The sequence below is a fragment of the Esox lucius genome, chromosome 10, assembly GCF_011004845.1.
Source record: "Esox lucius isolate fEsoLuc1 chromosome 10, fEsoLuc1.pri, whole genome shotgun sequence".
NCBI classification, from domain to species: domain Eukaryota; kingdom Metazoa; phylum Chordata; class Actinopteri; order Esociformes; family Esocidae; genus Esox; species Esox lucius.
The window spans coordinates 2669887-2688194 of record NC_047578.1 but is presented as its reverse complement, the minus strand read 5'-3'; the positions used below and the strand labels follow the sequence as shown (position 1 = coordinate 2688194).

General features: G+C 43.8%; 1 protein-coding gene across 1 annotated transcript in view; it reads right to left on the bottom strand.

The window, feature by feature from the left end:
• The window catches only part of kiaa1522 (KIAA1522 ortholog), a 42980-nt gene that overhangs the window by 6570 nt on the left and 18102 nt on the right, over positions 1-18308 (bottom strand). Inside the window, 6 exon segments of the mRNA XM_029122799.2 lie at positions 101-280; positions 455-618; positions 702-809; positions 1239-1353; positions 1585-1631; positions 2605-2763. Coding sequence (XP_028978632.2) covers positions 101-280; positions 455-618; positions 702-809; positions 1239-1353; positions 1585-1631; positions 2605-2763 — 773 coding nt within the window.

Below are 18308 nucleotides of genomic sequence, written 5' to 3'. Positions count from 1 at the left end.
GGATCTGAGTTCTGAGTTTAGTCGTTCAGATACTAAGCGTAGTTTAGTTCCAACCAACAACATCCCTGGTTTGGAACAAACACTTTGAACTGAGACCCACCTGTGGCTCCTGGAGGAAGCTGGGGGTTCCAGCTGAGGAGGTCATGCCCGGCACAGCCAGAGATTTGGGCCTTTGGGTGGGGGACAGATGGGAGTTGAGTCCCCGGTGGGGAGTAAAGCCCTGGTCCTCCCTGTAGACATTCTGAAGGTGGCGTCTCAACAGCTGCTCCTCTCTGCACGCCTATTCAGATAATTCAGATAATCCACAAACAGTGATATCTGTTTAAATAAATCCTTAAGAAACCAACGTTTTGATATACTTTCAATGCAGTTACAATTAGGATGTACTACTATCAGTCTGTAAATCTAAATATGACTCTAAAACAAAACAAAAAAACGTTTTTGAACTCCTCACCTCCAGATTTGATAGGTGAACTCGGGCTCCATCTTGGTTAGTTCGTGAAGTCTCTCCATCGATGGTGGGGATGACCACAATGTCAGGTTGGTCATCGCTGCTCTGTATGTCTGGGGCGTTAGTTATCGGGGAAGGAACTTCATAGGCAGACTCCCTGCGCAGGGCTGGAAGGCGCATTCAGATTTAACATGTTTACTTGGGTGCACAGATAAGTTTGCTGCTGTACGTGACCTGACCCTGTACGTACCCAGCTCTCTGTGGATCTGCTGCGGTATGCCCATGATTGTAGTCCTTCTGATCCTCTTCTTGGCTTTCTCCGGTCTTTTTACTGGGTTCAGAGGCTTAAAGGTCGACCCTAGGAGGAATAGAGGAGCACATGTTTGGGTTAGCACAGGAGGAATGGGGAGACGGGGGTGGAGGGTGCGGATGAGTCGCGGGATGAAAGTGTTGATGAGAGGTGAGAAGAAAGAGGATGTGACATTTTTTTCAATAGTGAAAGATGGTTATTTTGGGGATAATTAAAAGAATTATAGAAATATTTGTATGGTTAAAGCTTTAGGAATTCAGAGGGCTGGTGGTGAATTACAAGGAGACTGAATGGGAATGAGTGAATAATTCTGGGTTTAGAGGACAGAATGGCAATGCTTTGCTAGGCAGCGACAGACCCTGACCCGTTTCATAGAGACCAAACAATCTACAGCTGTGTGTGTGTTTGTGTTTGTGAGACATGGTGCTTGGGTCTTAATCTGTTCTTCCTATAAACACACACGTTTATCTCCTCTACCTTGTGCTGTCAGCACGGGTCTTGAGGACGCGGAGGATGAATTATCCGCAGAGTTTCTGGACTCCTCAGGTCCTTCCCTGTCCTGGGAGTCCGCATCCTGCTCCGACTGGACCCCCTGAAACCCCAGAGAGCAGAGGTGCTGGGGAAAAAAACTGATAAAGGAGGAGGAGCCTTGGAGGAAACCTAGAGAGGAGCCAGGTTCCGATGGGATTCCCGTCTCTATCTGGCTCTGTGTTACGATATCCAGATGGTAATTATAAAGTCCACTTTTAGCGGCTATATTGTTAACCAAGACGGCTACCTGACTGACCGCTTTTAGCCATATTGCAAAGAGAATACTACTTACTGCATTGCCATGGTTGTCCTGAAAGTTCCCTCCATTCCCATGTTCTGCTGGAGAAACCAAAGCAGGTACAGTCAGATGTTTGTGCTTAAATGCTAGAGAAATTAGCACCCCTTTCAGATGAGTACCAATTAGTGATCATCATATTCATACTGTACGCTTGTCAGCAGTGAACGTTATGTAGAAGATCATTTTTGCGCAAGAAATCTCCCCTCCCGCGCTGACTTTTGCTAGTGGTTTCTTATCCCATTTTCGGATTGTCTCAGAGATTTAGCGAGGCCGATTGCTAAAGGCTAAGCTCTAGCGGTAGGTGGTCAACAAAACACTGCACGACGTGAGTTAGTGATCGCTGCATTCTGCCCAAACCTCAAGACATTTGTTAAAAACAAAAATATAACAGAATAATGCTTCAATAAAGTAGAACAATTGCAAATATAAACAACCCACATATTTTTCTGTTTAACTGGCATATTGTTTTGCATTTCTGAGAAAACATATTTTGTAGTGTTTAACCCCATTGCTTCAGTGTGGATGTCTGTTAGACGTGTGTGTGTGTGTATCTGTGTGTGTGTGTATGGCAGGTGTGTGTGTGTGTGTATCTGTGTGTGTGTGGGTATAGCAGGTGTGTGTGTATCTGTGTGTGTGTGTGTATGGCAGGTGTGTGTGGGTGTATATGTGTGTGTGTATGGCAGGTGTGTGTGTATCTGTGTGTGTGTATGGCAGGTGTGTGTGAGTGTATATGTGTGTGTGTGTGTATGGCAGGTGTGTGTGGGTGGATCTGTGTGAGTGTATGGCAGGTGTGTGTGGGTGTATATGTGTGTGTGTGTGTATGGCAGGTGTGTGTGGGTGGATCTGTGTGAGTGTATGGCAGGTGTGTGTGGGTGGATCTGTGTGAGTGTATGGCAGGTGTGTGTGGGTGGATCTGTGTGAGTGTGTGTGTATGGCAGGTGTGTGTGTGTATCCCTTTGTGTGTGTATGGCAGGTGTGTGTGTGTATCCCTGTGTGTGTGCAGGTTGTGGTCACCTTCCTGCTGCAGTATCTTCAAACCCTGCAGTGCCTCTGTGTGGAGGTCCTCTATGTGCTGTGGCCGTCTGCCCTCCACAAACACGTTCTCCTGGTACTGGGAGGAGGCTGTGTAGTGAACCGCCAGCCTCCTCTGTTCATCCTGAGCCTTTGGACCCGCTAGGGAAGGAGGAGGGGAGGGAGGGAGGAGGGGAGGGAGGGAGGAGGGGAGGGAGGGAGGGGGTGAGGGGAGGGGGTGAGGGGATGAAATGGAGAGGGGGGCAGAGGAAGAGAGATCACTTATCAAAGTGTTAACTGTAATAACTCACACCAATAATGCCAAGCTAGATGGGTAGAACGCTGCCGTGATAAAGTAGTGATCAGATGGGGTAAGTGAGGTTTCAGTAGTGAACACTCTGGTGTACCTGTGCACTAGTTAGCTGGGGACTAGCAGCACTGGTTTAGTGCTGGGTGCGAGCACTATAGGTAATAAACGTAATCACTAATGCAAATCCAATCACCAAAATGCAAATGTGACCCTTGACCCTGAGTTCCGATGGCCTCGTGGGATGGAGACGTTTGAGAATGAGACGCGCTCTGTTCCCCCTCTACGGTATATCCCCGACCTGTGACCTCGAGGCCCAAGGCTGGGTTTTAGGGCACAAGCCAGTAGAACTTGTGTCTGTGTGTATTTTTGGGTGACCATCCAGCCACCCCACAGAGCTGGAGCAGGCTGATCTCCAGGCGGATCCCCCCCCCTTCGGGTTGTCCATATGGAAGGGAGTAATCTGGATTGGTCCAGTGAGGCATCACAAAAAGCACCCTTGTGGTAGTGCACTTATGTCCAGAGGATCCGGTCAAAAGTGATGCCCTACATAAGTAATAGGGTGGCGTTTGGGACACCGGCATGGCTCCGAGACAAAGATGCTAAGCGGCCTGGGAACTCAACAGGAGTTTGGTGACGTGAGGATTTTGTGTTTAGTAGGATTCCCAGGGGGTTGTGCTGGGTTGTTAGGCAGTACCAGACACCAGACCGTAAACTAGTTTGACCAGGGGGTGGTGCTGGGTTGTTAGGCAGTACCAGACACCAGACTGTAAACTAGTTTGACCAGGGGGTTTTGCTGGGTTGTTAGGTAGTACCAGACACCAACTCAGATAACATTGGTTCCACAAAAGCCTGCAGTGTTACCTCAGTCAAAGACCAGAGTGTTACCTCAGTCAAAGACCAGAGTTTTACCTCAGTCAAAGACCAGAATTTTACCTCAGTCAAAGACCAGAGTTTTACCACAGTCACAGACAGGAGCTTTGCCATAGTCACAGACCGGAGTTTTACCACAGTCACAGACAGGAGTTTCCCAAAGTAACAGACCGGGAGGCTTTTGTCTGTCTTCTGAGAATATATACATACAGGTGTGCACTTGTCTCACCCGCTGGCCCTTGGACACACAAATACACACACCCCTACATACACACACACACGCACACACACATACAGTAATGTAAGCAGTTGGATGAGACTGAGGGCTGTTCTGTTTCCTGTGACAAAAGGCAGAAAGGGAATACCTCATAAAGACCTTTTAGTTCAGTCTGGGGACGCCGAGGTAATCCAACCCCTTCAGAGAGTCATCCTCCTAAATCCTCCAGGCTAATCCTCAAGTTTTTAATCCAAGACTTGGGAATCCAAAGGTGAGCACATTATTTGGTTTGGCCTGCAACTAACCCCAGATTCCACTAATCACCTCATCATTAAACCAGTAATTAGTGGAACCAGGTGTGTAATTCTACAGCGGAAATCAAAATGTGTCCCCATCTGACCCCCCAGGACCGGCTCATCCTAGGAAACAGGAATCCATCCGCGGTGAAACGCTGGCTACGTTGCGTGTTAACACAACGACGTGCCCCGCCTCTCAAGGCCTTCAGCACAGTCCCTCAGCTGCCCAGTACAGACATGCATATACTCTTGTAGGTGGCTAAAACCCTAATAGGCTGTGGACCGCCACCATCACTCGTATTGATTACAAATGAAAACGCCCCTCCTCTTGTCTAAGGGTGTATCAGCAGAGACCATAAAACATTATCCGTTTCCTCTTAACAAAGAACCGCAGCTCATGTCAGGCAGGATTAGTTGGGTCTTTAATGTGTGTGTGTGTGTTTGTGTGTGTCCGTCTGCGTGTGTGCATGTCTGTGTGTTTGCATTACAGTATTTGAAAGCACAGCTCTTGTCATCTCCACTGCGTTTACAATAGCCTCGCCATACCACATTGTTTCTAATGTAAGATCTATTCATTTTCCATCCTTCTCCATCAGCGTTCTCTGACACGTGTTTGGTTTGTTCGGTGATACCAGTCACAGCATAAATTGAATAAAGGCCGAATGCTCAAACAGAAAACCTCACCTCACGCCTACTGCTAACAGTGACTGTCAAACATTACACTCCCCTCAAGACCACTGTCATGCAGCCACACCAAAATTAGATCAACTCATTATTTTTCCTATAATTCCCTGAGTGTTTGTGCGAGCCACAGAATTTGTTTTTACTGTGTGCGGCATCTTGAGAATCAGCCGATACAAGTCATTCATGTATTCCATTAGAGGAATGCATTCACTTGCTGTATTTTTTCCAAGGTAGAGTAGCCAGAAGAGATTGACGTCTGTAAATACTGAACCACTTGTTCTTATTGATCAAAAAGGGAGAGCCAGGGGAACAAGCTGGTGGTCTCCATTTTGCGCTCTGATACACAGAAGGTGCTACAGACCAATTTGTCCAAAGTCTTTTCAGATAGACAATCGCCATGACCTAATGCTTGGCGCTACAAACTCAAAAGTAACTCTGCTAGATTCAGCAGAGTCTCTGGAACACATGGATGTGTTTAGTTTAGCTGTAAGGCGACCACTATTAACCAAATGCTAAGTTATGGTAAAAAGGTTATATCACCTATGTTAGGTGCACTAACAAATAAACTTCTTAAATGTAACAGTTGGGGCAAAATAAATCTGAAATAATGTCCTGTATTCATTAGTCTCTGGAGGGGTGGTTTTAGTTTTGCTGTAGGACAACCACAAGCTGATGTATAGCTGAGATAAAAGTAAACAACACTTCTGGTAAACTTGTTAAGTTTGTAGAATCCGCTTTTATGCACAATAACACTAAAGCCCTTTCATTGCCATATCAAATTATTTTGCATTATTTGGGTGTAAAGATACATAGGTCCTATAACTCCATTTGAAATTGCAAAATGATCTATGAAAAAAATGATCTTAAAATAATTTCATATGTTAACTTTGTTAACCGTAATTTGATAGAAAAGGGCAAGACCTCAGAGTGAGTCTGTCAAAACCTTTTTCACTCGCAAACTTCTAACCAGACGGCAGTAACTTGGCTACCAATCAAATGACCAAGGTATCCAACTTTCACAAAACTAGTGAGTTACTATTCTTACTCACCCTTTTTCTTGAAGACAGAAAGCAGAGAGCGAATGTTCTTTCTCAGATAAACCACCATGACTGCACTAACAACACCAAGACAACGAGAAGAGAAAAATCCTTCTATTTCATCCTCTGTGGACTGAAATCAAAGCCCCGATGACAGGAATCAAGTGCCCGGTCTCTCTGGATGAAAGTGTCTGTGGAATGACGAAAGACACTAATCTATTTGTCGAATCTGTAGTCAGTCTTTAGGCTGTCTTGTAATTGTTTGTAGGGGTCTTTAGGCTGTTCGTTTTGCAGGGGTCTGTTAATGTCTCCTAAATCCTGGAGCGTCATGAGTTCTTGTCCCCTGCTCACCCGTGAGAATGACTGATGATACTAAGTAATGTGGACACGATAAGACCTGCATTCACTCTGAGCAAGCTGCTTTATCTCTCGTCCTTCTTTATGTTGCTCATCTCTCTTCATCCTTCTTTCCCCCCTCCCATCATCCTTCTTTCCCCCCTCTATCCATCTCTCCCTCCCTTATTTAGAACCCCTCTATTGTCCAACAAGGACAAACCCCCAGAGCAAAACGTCTGTTGAACACAAACACACACACATACACACACACTAACACCTACACACTAACACACACACAAAAACAAACGTTTATTGATCTATCTAAATGGGGACACTAAATTTCACAGTCCAATACAAAAAAACTCTTTTACTAATTCTAACTGTAAACCTTGTCCTAAACTTTACTCTAACCTTAACCTCAAAAAACTAAACCTAACCTAACCTAGGCCTAATTCCTAACCCTAAACCTAACATGTAATGCCTAACCCTAGTTCCAACCATACTCCCAATTGTAACTTTTGTCCTAAACTTAAAACTTTAGGCCAAAATATTTTGCAAAACAGGGACAAGGAAAAAGCCCCCATTAGTCATTTGTTTCTGTTTTAATATTGTTATGTAAGAACACACTCCCCCAGGAGTTCTCTGTTAATGCCAACTGACTTTAAGAGAGGCTGCATTGGCTCATACATACAGACAGCACTGACTAAAAACACCCTGAGAGATTATTCCTGAAAAAGACCTTCTCTTCAAACCTTTCTTAGTCTTTGTCCTGGAGGAAACTGTAAATGAATGAGCCATTTCTATTGAAAGCTGGGGATGATTAAAGATAAGATTTTTTTTTTTAAATGCCAGGACACTTACGGTGTTGCTACTCCAACAGTCAGTACCATGACATCCTTAATGACCACAGTCAGGATCCTGAAAATGACCCGCTATGCAGGGCAATATCAAATGTACTGCCCTGGAGAGTGATCCTTAGACCAGGGAGAAGACTGCCCCCAACTGGCCCGCCAACACCGCTTCCAGCAGCGTCTGGTCTCCCATCCTGGGAATAGCCAGGACTGAGCCTCATCACCTTCAGAGCCCAGCGCACAGTGGGACACTGTCTGCCTCTATGGTTCTGGACATACACTGAACAATATTATACACACAAGACTTTTGTTTTTGCCCCCATTTATCATGAGCTGAACTCGAAGATCTAAGACTTTCTCTATGTACACAAAAGGCCTATTTCTCTCAAATATTGTTCATAAATCTGTCTAAATCTGTGTTAGTGACCACTTCTCCTTTGCCGAGATAATCCATACACCTCACAGGTGTGGTATATAAAGATGCTGATTAGACAGCATGATTATTGCACAGATGTGCCTTAGGCTGGCCACAATAAAAGGCCTCACTAACACAGATTTAGACAGGTTTGTGAACAGTATTTGAGAGAAATAGGCCTTTTGTGTACATATTGAAAGTCTTAGATCTTTGAGTTCAGCTTATGATAAATAAGTCCCTGTTTGTCCCTGTTTTGCAAAATATTTTGGCCTAAAGTTTTAAGTTTAGGACAAAAGTTACAATTGGGAGTATGGTTGGAACTAGGGTTAGGCATTACATGTTAGGTTTAGGGTTAGGAATTAGGCCTAGGTTAGGTTAGGTTTAGTTTTTTGAGGTTAAGGTTAGAGTAAAGTTTAGGACAAGGTTTACAGTTAGAATTAGTAAAAGTGTTACATTTATAATTTGGTTCTGTGTATGTCCTACAGGCATAGGCGCTCAACCCAACCCAACATCCACCATTACTGGGACCCAGTAGAACAGACTGGGTCCCAGGAAAGGGTCATCCCCGGCACGTGACTCCAACTGCCCCAGACAACCCATGCAGAGGTCAATGGAGAATGGAGAAGCCAGGGATATAGTCTGTGAGTGAGGCTGTTTTTTGTTTTGCTTCTTGCTCTTACATAATCCCCTCCAGCGTGTGGACAGAGTTATAAATAGTCCTCACATCACACAAACTCAGTCTCGTGTCCCTTCAGAAACCGTCGGTCTGACTGCTCAATGGCCACATTTATTCAAGATAATTTAGCCCCCTGGTCCAGGCTGGAGCTGGGCTAAGTACAAAGTCAGCGAGAGGAATATGATCCCAACACAGTTTGTGTCCTTCAGTTGTCCTGTCCGGCTTGGATTATTTCATAGATGTTATTAGTTACTGGTAGACGTGCAGAACGCAGTGTAACACTGTGCAGAACGCAGCGTAACACCATGCAGAACGCAGTGTAACACCGTGCGGGACGCAGTGTAACACCGTGCAGAACACAGCGTAACACCATGCAGAACGCAGTGTAACACCGTGCGGAACGCAGTGTAACACCGTGCAGAACGCAGTGTAACACTGTGCAGAACGCAGAGTAACACCATGCAGAACGCAGTGTAACACCGTGCGGAACGCAGTGTAACACCGTGCAGAACGCAGTGTAACACCGTGCAGAACACAGTGAATATGTATTATATGGACAGACTGTACACCTTCATCTGCCTCCACTGAGAGATATTACAGCCGGATGTCGTCTCGATGAAAAGGAAAATGTTTTAGTGTTTTGCATGGTTGTTCCACGTAACTACTGTACCTTAAGATGTACACACTAACTGCTCAGCTGCTCTGGATAAGACCGTCTGCTGAAGTGCTAAAATGTAAAATGCAGATAAGCTATGATTTATTATAAAACCTGTGTAGAACTCAAATAAAACATTATACTCTATTGTCAGACTGTCCAGCTGCTCTGGACACCCAGCCTGGGGGTGCTTGGCAATGAGGTAAAAGGTAAGGGAGGGTGGGGGCTAAGCTGAGGCCTCCACGGAGTGGCTTTAGAGCTGGACCTACTGCCAGTAAGGATTAACCTACTACAGTCTTAACCTTACTGTCTTTTCACCTCCTAAAGACCTAATCCTGGGACTCTCCTGTCGTATCTTCACGTTCAGTGTCTTTTGCTACTGTCCTTACTTCCTTACTTCTCTCTCGCTCTCTCTTTCACTCTCGCCCTCTTTATTACCCTCTAACACGCTAACGGTCTCCCTTTAATGTCAGTTCAGTTTCATCTTAAAGGTCTCTTTAAGCATGAGAAACATTTCTTTAGATTATAATTTTTTTTTTAAGTAAATCGCAAATGCCAGAATGGGTGTTTTACACCATGAGCTTGGTACAGTTTATCAAAATGTGCAAATTCTTCTGAATAAGCATGTAAGGGGGAAAACAAATAAACACTCACTCTCTTCCCATTTCTGCCCAAAACACACACCCTGTCAAACCCAGACACTTGCCCTTTACTAATGGCTGTCTGAAATAAGTTTGGTGGTCTTTTATGCCCTCCTCTGGGGCTTGTGTTGTGCTACACCCCCTTATATTAATATTTATTTGGAGAACTAAAGAGACACCATCTGGACTGGGGGGAGGAGGGGGGAGTTAGTGGGAGATGCCTCCAAAACCATGCATCCCCCAAGTGCGCACGCACACACACTCAGCACGGACAACAAATTGTTTTACTGCAGACATTTTATGAATTTTGAGTCAGTTGCTAGTATTGGTAGTATTTCAACCTGTCAACCAATCAAGGCCAAACTCCCCCCATGTCCTAGAGCAGAGGTTCCCAAACTAGGGGTTGTGGCCCCATGTGGGGTCACCTGATATGAAAATGGGGTTGGGGAGAATGTTTTACAATTGACTGTTCTAGCCTCAAATAAAAATAAATACGATTATATAATCTTTCTTCACATGATTGGGGTTGCGAGAATTTTTAGATATCCAAATGGGGTCGTCGGCCAAAAAAGTTTGGGAACCCCAGTCCTAGAGGGAAGCCCGACTTGTCCTGTTTTCCATGCATCACAATGAATCATACATCCAAAAAACATTTACAGAATGTTTTTATTTATAGGCTTTCTAAAAGTGAAAATCTGTTTGTGGTAAAGACAGTTGTTTTTCGAGTTCAGTCATTTAACTGGCCTAAAAGCCATTAAAATGTTCTCCAATCCAAGGTGAACAGAAGATGCATTGTCTCTTGCCCTTAGAGATGGATGGATGAAACCCGGAATGATCAGCCAATGAAGTTGAATATCCCATCCTACATTAAAATACCTCATTGGTGATAACTGGCTGTGGATCAGTGGAGGGTAACTGTATAAAACAAATGTAAAAAACGAATATTCCAAGGACAACCCCCCTCACAAGTTGTCCTTGGAATATTCCGAAGTGTGTGGACTTGGGATAATTATATTGGAAATAAAAGAGACTTTGTACACATTGCTACATGTCTGAAGGAATCCAGGTAGGATGGGAATGTATAACACAATTATTTAATTAATCAATTATTGGTTTTGCAGTCTGCCATTAAATTGTACAAAACAACAGCTGAATCCATACAGCATTAAAACAGATGTAATGGGCTATATTCACCAGTAGAGGTCACTCCTGTACACCACTCTCTCCTCCCTCGACTGATTCAAAATATGAAAAGCAAAGAATAGATGAGAGTATCTTGAGCGGGCGGGACTGGGGAACAAGATGTATGCTATTGGACAGTAGGAGTGTCATAACATTACAGTACATTTCTACCATTGAGTCTGAGTCTGTCAGTCACCACTACCAGTAACACTGCCAACACATAGTGGAACATTTATAAACATGAGAGCACATTTCAGATTAGCTGATAACATGTGTATACTCAATTTACAGTCAGAGAGAGAGTGTGAGTGTGCGTGTATATTCCCAGGACAGCTTATAATGTGTGTTGATAAAACTGCATTTGTTTCCCTCCCTGCCCATCAGGTGAAAATGAAGACCAGTGAAGTGGGAGAGAACCAGAACAATGTTTCTACCTCGTGAATGTGTGTGTAAGAGGAAGAATGAGAGAGAGAGCAAAACACACACACACACAAACACACCACTGGAAAGATGGACAGCAGGAGTCCCAGATAAGGAAACATGTTAACACCATATATGAATGTGTCACAAGAGAAAGACCAAGAAGAGAAAAAAAGCAGGAGGTTATAGTTGGAAAGACTGATGCAAACATCAACCATTTCGGTCATAACTCAGAGAGAACAGAGAGCAGTAACAATCAACCTTCTGATGCTTATTCTGGGGAATAGATCAATAGCACTCTACTGACTCCCCTGATTGTCTTACACCAGGACTACACCAGGACTACACCAACACAGCAGCTGAGTAGAGGGGGAGAGCGAAAATGAGAGGGAGAGAAAGACAAAGAATGAAGGAGGGAAAGAATGAGAGAGGGACTAATATCTGTTTCTGTATGGCACCGTTCATCCTGTCAGAAATCCTCCAGTTTAAATAACAGGACAGAAGACACAAGGGCCAGACGTGAACACAGCCTGTAATTGGAGAATGCACTCGTCGATGCCTCGGATCTCACTTAGCAGTTTTTCTTCTAAAATGTAATTAAACAAAGTTACAAACTAATCTCCCATGACAGCACTCAGAATGTGGAAGAGCGAGGAAACAAAAAAGAGAGAAAAGAGTGACTGAAAATGACAGAAAGAGAGTAAAAAGACAATAAGAGAGAGGAGGTATTCTATTTATACAGAGTGTGTGGGTACTGCAGCGTACAGTCTGTGTCTATGTTAAGCTCCCAGGGTTTCGAATGGAATTTTAGGGATTTTGTGAGCTCCTGTCAGCCCACCATGTTGTTTACCAAACCCTGCGAGCTCACAATGATCCAGCCTAACACACACACACCCTGCACGCATGTACACACATTTAGTTTTTCTACTATTAGATACTTTCTTAAACCCTAATCCCAAAAACAAATAGATCAATTTCACCCCAAACCTTAACCTCAAACCTAAAGATTTTGGTAGGATTAGGCAAATGTTAAAATATTTTACTTGTTTTGACGCACGCACCAATTTTTGTTTCTTGAAAAAAGCCTTTTAACAATACCAAACCTAATTCCAAAACCAGAAATATAACTTTTTTTTCTTGTAGAGAATCTTTTTGTGTGCTTCTGCAGAGAACATCTATGTCTTATTAATGTCTTATTAACTTCAATGTCTTGTGAACTCTTACAGTTAATAAACATTTCTAAGGGTTAATAATTATGTCTTAAGAGCATTGAATGGTACTAGTGGGTGAGTTAATGTGTAACCATTCAATTCCTATACAGTTTGATCCACAATTGTTTACTGCTAATCTATACAGATCATTGGGTGTAGGTTTTGGTTGTTAAATATGGGCCACCCCTTCCTTCTGCCATCTCTTGATCCCCCTGAGACTGACATAAAAAATGTCCAAGCATGGCTACAGAGAGAATTCAAATGTAGTCAGCAATAAACCCCAGTGAACACACACAGGGACCTCTTGAACATATTGTGATAGCTGATGCTAGCTGCTAAACAACGCTCATATAGCTACAGCTAACCAATGTTTTTTATGGTGACAGCTAATGCTAGCATGCTAAACTGTTTTTATATAAAGACAAGTAATGCTAACAGCTTAACAATGTCTATATGGTGACCACTGTTGCCAAAAGTGAAATAGCATGCTAACATCAGCAGCTAATGTAACAGTTAAATAATGTTTCTATGGAAATAGCTAATGCTAACAGATAAACAGCATATTTATAAACTTGCAAGCAAGCAAGTTTAATTATATAGCACAATTCATACATCGAAGCAATTCAATGTGCTTTACAAAGAAAATGAAAAATATAAAAATTCAATAACATAATCAAATGAAAACATCAAAAGAACATCATAATAATAAAAAATAGAATAAGAAAATATAAAAAGAGTAAAAACGGGATAAAAACAAATATAAGGAAGCTATAAGGCAAAACAGTGTGGTTAAGTTTAAGTGCTCAGTCATAGGCACGTGAAAAGAGTAGTGTTTTTAACCTGGATTTAAAAATGTATATGTTTGGGGCACGTCTAAGATCTTCTGGTAGTTTATTCCAATTGTGTACAGCATAACTGCTAAATGCAGCTTCTCCATGTTTAGTTTGGACTCTGGGCTCTACTAGCTGACCTATGTTCATGGATCTAAGAGTCTTAGAGTCTGGTTTATGTTCTTCAAACATATTTGAAACGTATTCGGGTCCTAAACCATTCAGAAATGTATAAACTAAAATCACCATTTTAAAATCTATTCTCTAACTGACTGTCTGTTCTCTTGGTCCTGGTTAACATTCTAGCAGCAGCATTCTGAATGAGCTGCAGCTGTTTTACAGTCTTTTTCAGTCCAGTTAAGAGGCTGTTACAGTAGTCAACCCTACTAGGGATAAAAGCATGGATGAGCTTCTCTTGGTCTTTTTGGACACCAAGCCTTTGATTCTGGCTATATTTTTAAGATGATAAAATGCTGTTTCGGTGACCGCTTTGATATGAATGTTAAATGTGAGAACTGAGACTATCAGAACCGCAAGATTATGCACTTGATCCCTGGGTTTAAGGGCCCGAGAATCCAGCTCTTTACTAATACTGTTGCCGAACACAAAAATCTCAGTTTCATCTTGGTTTAATTGTAGACTATTGTGGTTCATCCAGGTATTTATGTGCTCTATAAGTGATACAGAGAGTCTATTGAGCTGTTTTCATACGATTCGAGAGCCACATATATTTGAGTATGATCGGTATAGCTGTGGTAGTTAATTTTTTGTTCTGTAGAATTTGGCCTAGAGGTAACATATAGAGATTGAACAGAAGCGGTCCGAGAACTGATCCCTGTGGAACTCCGCATGTCATAGCCATCCTATCAGATTCATGATTACCAATGGTGACAAAGTAACTCACGCCATCTAGATAAGATCTGAACCAATCAAGGACTGTCCCAGAGAGTCCTACCCAATTTTCCAGCATCTATAAGGGTTGCTGCACTGAGATCTAATAGAACCAGAACTGTTATTTTATCTGAATCAGTATATAGTATATCATATATCATTTAAAACTTTAATCAGGGCCGTTTCAGTACTGTGGTGAGGTCAGAAGCCTGATTTAAATTGTTCCCCAGCAGGACCACGGCACAGTGTCCCCCCAGTGTTCCCCAGCAGGACCCAGTGTTCCCCAGCAGGACCACGGCACAGTTCCCCCAGTGTTCCCCAGAAGGACCCAGTGTTCCCCAGCAGGACCACGGCACAGTGTCCCCCCAGTGTTCCCCAGAAGGACCCAGTGTTCCCCAGCAGGACCCAGTGTTCCCCAGCAGGACCACGGCACAGTGTTCCCCCAGTGTTCCCCAGCAGGACCCAGTGTTCCCCAGCAGGACCACGGCACAGTGTCCCCCCAGTGTTCCCCAGCAGGACCCAGTGTTCCCCAGCAGGACCCAGTGTTCCCCAGCAGGACCACGGCACAGTGTTCCCCCAGTGTTCCCCAGCAGGACCCAGTGTTCCCCAGCAGGACCACGGCACAGTGTCCCCCCAGTGTTCCCCAGCAGGACCCAGTGTTCCCCAGCAGGACCACGGCACAGTGTTCCCCCAGTGTTCCCCAGCAGGACCCAGTGTTCCCCAGCAGGACCACGGCACAGTGTTCCCCCAGTGTTCCCCAGAAGGACCCAGTGTTCCCCAGCAGGACCACAGCACAGTGTTCCCCCAGTGTTCCCCAGCAGAACCCAGTGTTCCCCAGCAGGACCACAGCACAGTGTTCCCCCAGTGTTCCCCAGCAGGACCCAGTGTTCTCCCAATGTTCCCCAGCAGGACCCAGTGTCCCCCAGCAGGACCCAGTGTTCCCCAGCAGGGCCCAGTGTTCCCCAGCAGGGCCATGGCACAGAGGAATGCAGCCCAGTCAATGTGGAAGATATGCAACAACGCCACTAATGTCACATTATAAAGCTGGAACACGGAAGGACTCTGACAGGTGTAAAAACTTATATGGGAACAGTTCTTAACATGGGCATGCAGATGGAGGGGTAAACCAAAAAGCAATCATATATTCAGTATTTTCCTTTTATTTATATGTGACTTTTATTGCTGGGACCTTTATTTTGAAAGGCTATTCGACTGGCTGTAAAACCAGGATGGATTGTGGGAGAATTGGCAGGAGTGTTTGGAGGGGAGACACAGGTGCATTGCGCAGAGTAGCTACATTTTGTATTACTTTCTTTTGCCAAAAGTTGAGGTAAATAAACCTTGAATAAACCCTGAAGTCTTGGTTACAGAGTTTTGTTGTCCTGGTCATTTCTCCCACTGTCTGCCTAACACAAACATTATGTTTTTCTCCAAACATCCATCTTATGGCCCAGTGAAAATAAAAAGTAATTTTTGGGACAATATTTTTTCACAGGAATAATCCGGATTTGCTAACTTAAAAACGATGAGCCTGGACCATCCTCAGTCAATCTACTCTAGGAACATGAATTGGTTTCCCACCTGGTTTAAAGGGTCGGGGGGGGGGGGGGGGGTACCGGGAAATCAGTTAGAAACGTAACATGTTGTAGTTATTTTCAGAAATGTATAGTGTGATATATAAATATATAGTGTGATGTCATAATTTCGGTATGAAGTTCAAAGAGCCCGAACGTACACTGTCCTGAATTAACTTTAAGAACGATGACATTTTCAAAATGGGACTTTAAAGCTGAGATAGTTTAAGATGCAGATTGGGACATGGGGTGGAAACATACTGAGTCCTGAGTTTATCCTGAGTCTCTGAGGTGTGGGACATACTGTAATACTGGAGGACCAGAATCACACCAAACCAGGTAAATATGAACACCATGCCTGAGTTTGACAGCACACACACACACACACACACACATTAGCACGGTCGAGAGACAGGAAGGAAGGTTGGGGCCTCAGAGCCGCAGATGAGCTCTTCATTTCCATTTACTGGAAACAGAAAAAGAGGGAGGGAGAGGGAGGGAGGGAGGGGAGGGAGAGAGAGAAGAAAGGAGAGACAGATGAAGAGAGAGATGTATGGCTTGTGCATGCAGATGCATATGGTGTGTGTGTGTGTGTGCTTGTGCGTGCGTCTCTGTGTGTGTGTGTGTGTGTGTGTGTGTGTGTGTGTGTGTGTGTGTGTGTGTGTGTGTGTGTGTGTGTGTGCGTGCGTCTCTGTGTGTGTGTGTGTGTGTGTGTGCGCGTGTGTGTCTGTGCCCACTGGATTCAGCGCCAGTCTGGAATCATTGTAACACTGAAGTCTGACAAAATAAATCCTCCATAAACTCGTTGTTTCTCCCACAGTAAAATCCTTTTAGCCACGGCCGGTGAACACAGACTCATTAAACTCATTTATTTAAACAACAACCTCATCAACACAGGCTTCTACACAGGCCATGCTGGCTGAATTCAGGACTGTCCCTTTAAAGCTCTGGAACATAGAAGAAAAGGTCAGACACTCATACAATATTTCAACCCTTCCTAAAAGAGATGTAGTCTGAGTACCAGCCTCTTAACAACGCCCATTCTCCTCCACCTGCACCCAAATGACACCCTATTATCCATCTAGTGTACTACTTTTGACCACTAGTGCACTAAACAGATCACAGTCCAGAACAAACTTATGGCAATATATGGTTCATATATAGTTCATATTTCACTAATGTACTGTTATTACAGATGACACTGTACTATTTGACTGTTACTAGAAATCACATGTTACTACTTTACTGTCATGTATCAGGAATTCACATTTTACTACGTTACAGACGTGTATTAGGAAATCACATTTTACTACCTTCATGTATTAGGAAATCACATTTCACTACTCTACTGTATTGTTACTGTTATTATAAATCACATTTCACTGCTTTTCTGCGCTATTAGAGATCACATTTTACAACTTTACTATTGTACTGTTATTAGAAGTGGATTGCTCAAAAGGTTCTTCCTGGTACCTTTCCTTCTAACATATCCTCAAGTGATTTCATTACAAGACATTAAGCGGTTTTCTCAGTAATCAAGACTCAGCCAAGGCCTTGGGATCTCATATAGAAAAAGGACACGCTGGTATGTATTGTACGCCCGCTTTTAGCTGTTTACCGGACACTTTCCAAACATGCAGTGCGTCACTCTAAGAAATGAGACCGCTGTAATGAGAGAGTTACTGCCACCGCGCAGGTCCCCGGTTAGCAAGGACGACCATTATATTGCCCAAGAGGCTGGCCAATGCCTTGCGCCCACGTCTGTGTCTTTTAGTGGTTCTATTTGTAAGTGGACTATTGTGTGTGTTTCCATGCATTAGAGAGCTTTTTTCTCGGTCTGCGGTAATGCTGTCTCCAGGTCTTCTAATGCTTTAACTCAATTTAAGTCGTCCTAATGCAGGAAGTCACCACGCTGAGCCCAGTTGCATTACTGAAAGGCATTTTACACAATCAACCCGCGAAGTTCCCCGCTGAGCACACTGTCTTTCCTCTCGTCACGCGTAGCGTCTTCACATACAACAGCCTCTGCTGATCTCAACCAAATCAACAAATAGTGACCGTGCCGGAGAGGTGAATCCTTTCATAACACTGTAGCCATGAAAAGCGCTGAACTGCGCGAATGACGGCCATTAAACCGGACTACCTAGCTAGCTGTACTTCACCAAACCTGCATCCAGGTGGGGCGGTTTCCTGCCCAATTGGCTTTTTTTAATGGTAGGGCTTACAGGCAGGTTCGTATTGGAATAGCATTCATGCAATTTTTTACCTTCGAAGGTAGCAAGCTAGCGTTTGTTGGAAACTTTACATAAAGACTGGAAAAGTTAGCCTGCAAATGTTGGGTAACGACGTAACATAGCATTTGTGCACATTGATAATCTGTGGACATTTGTAACATTTGTTAGATCTAAAATGGAGCAGCCTAACTGAGGGTAAACAATGTCTACATTATCAACAGATATAGTGGTCGTAGTTTAGGTGAATCCAGTTTTTTTCATGACAGAAATGCAGCTCGGCAGACTGTTGTGTTGCTGAAACCATTCCCTGGTTGCCACTGTTGATTTCTAGCTGTGGCCAAAGTTTGGTGAAGCTTCCAGGGGATGTTAAAAGAACT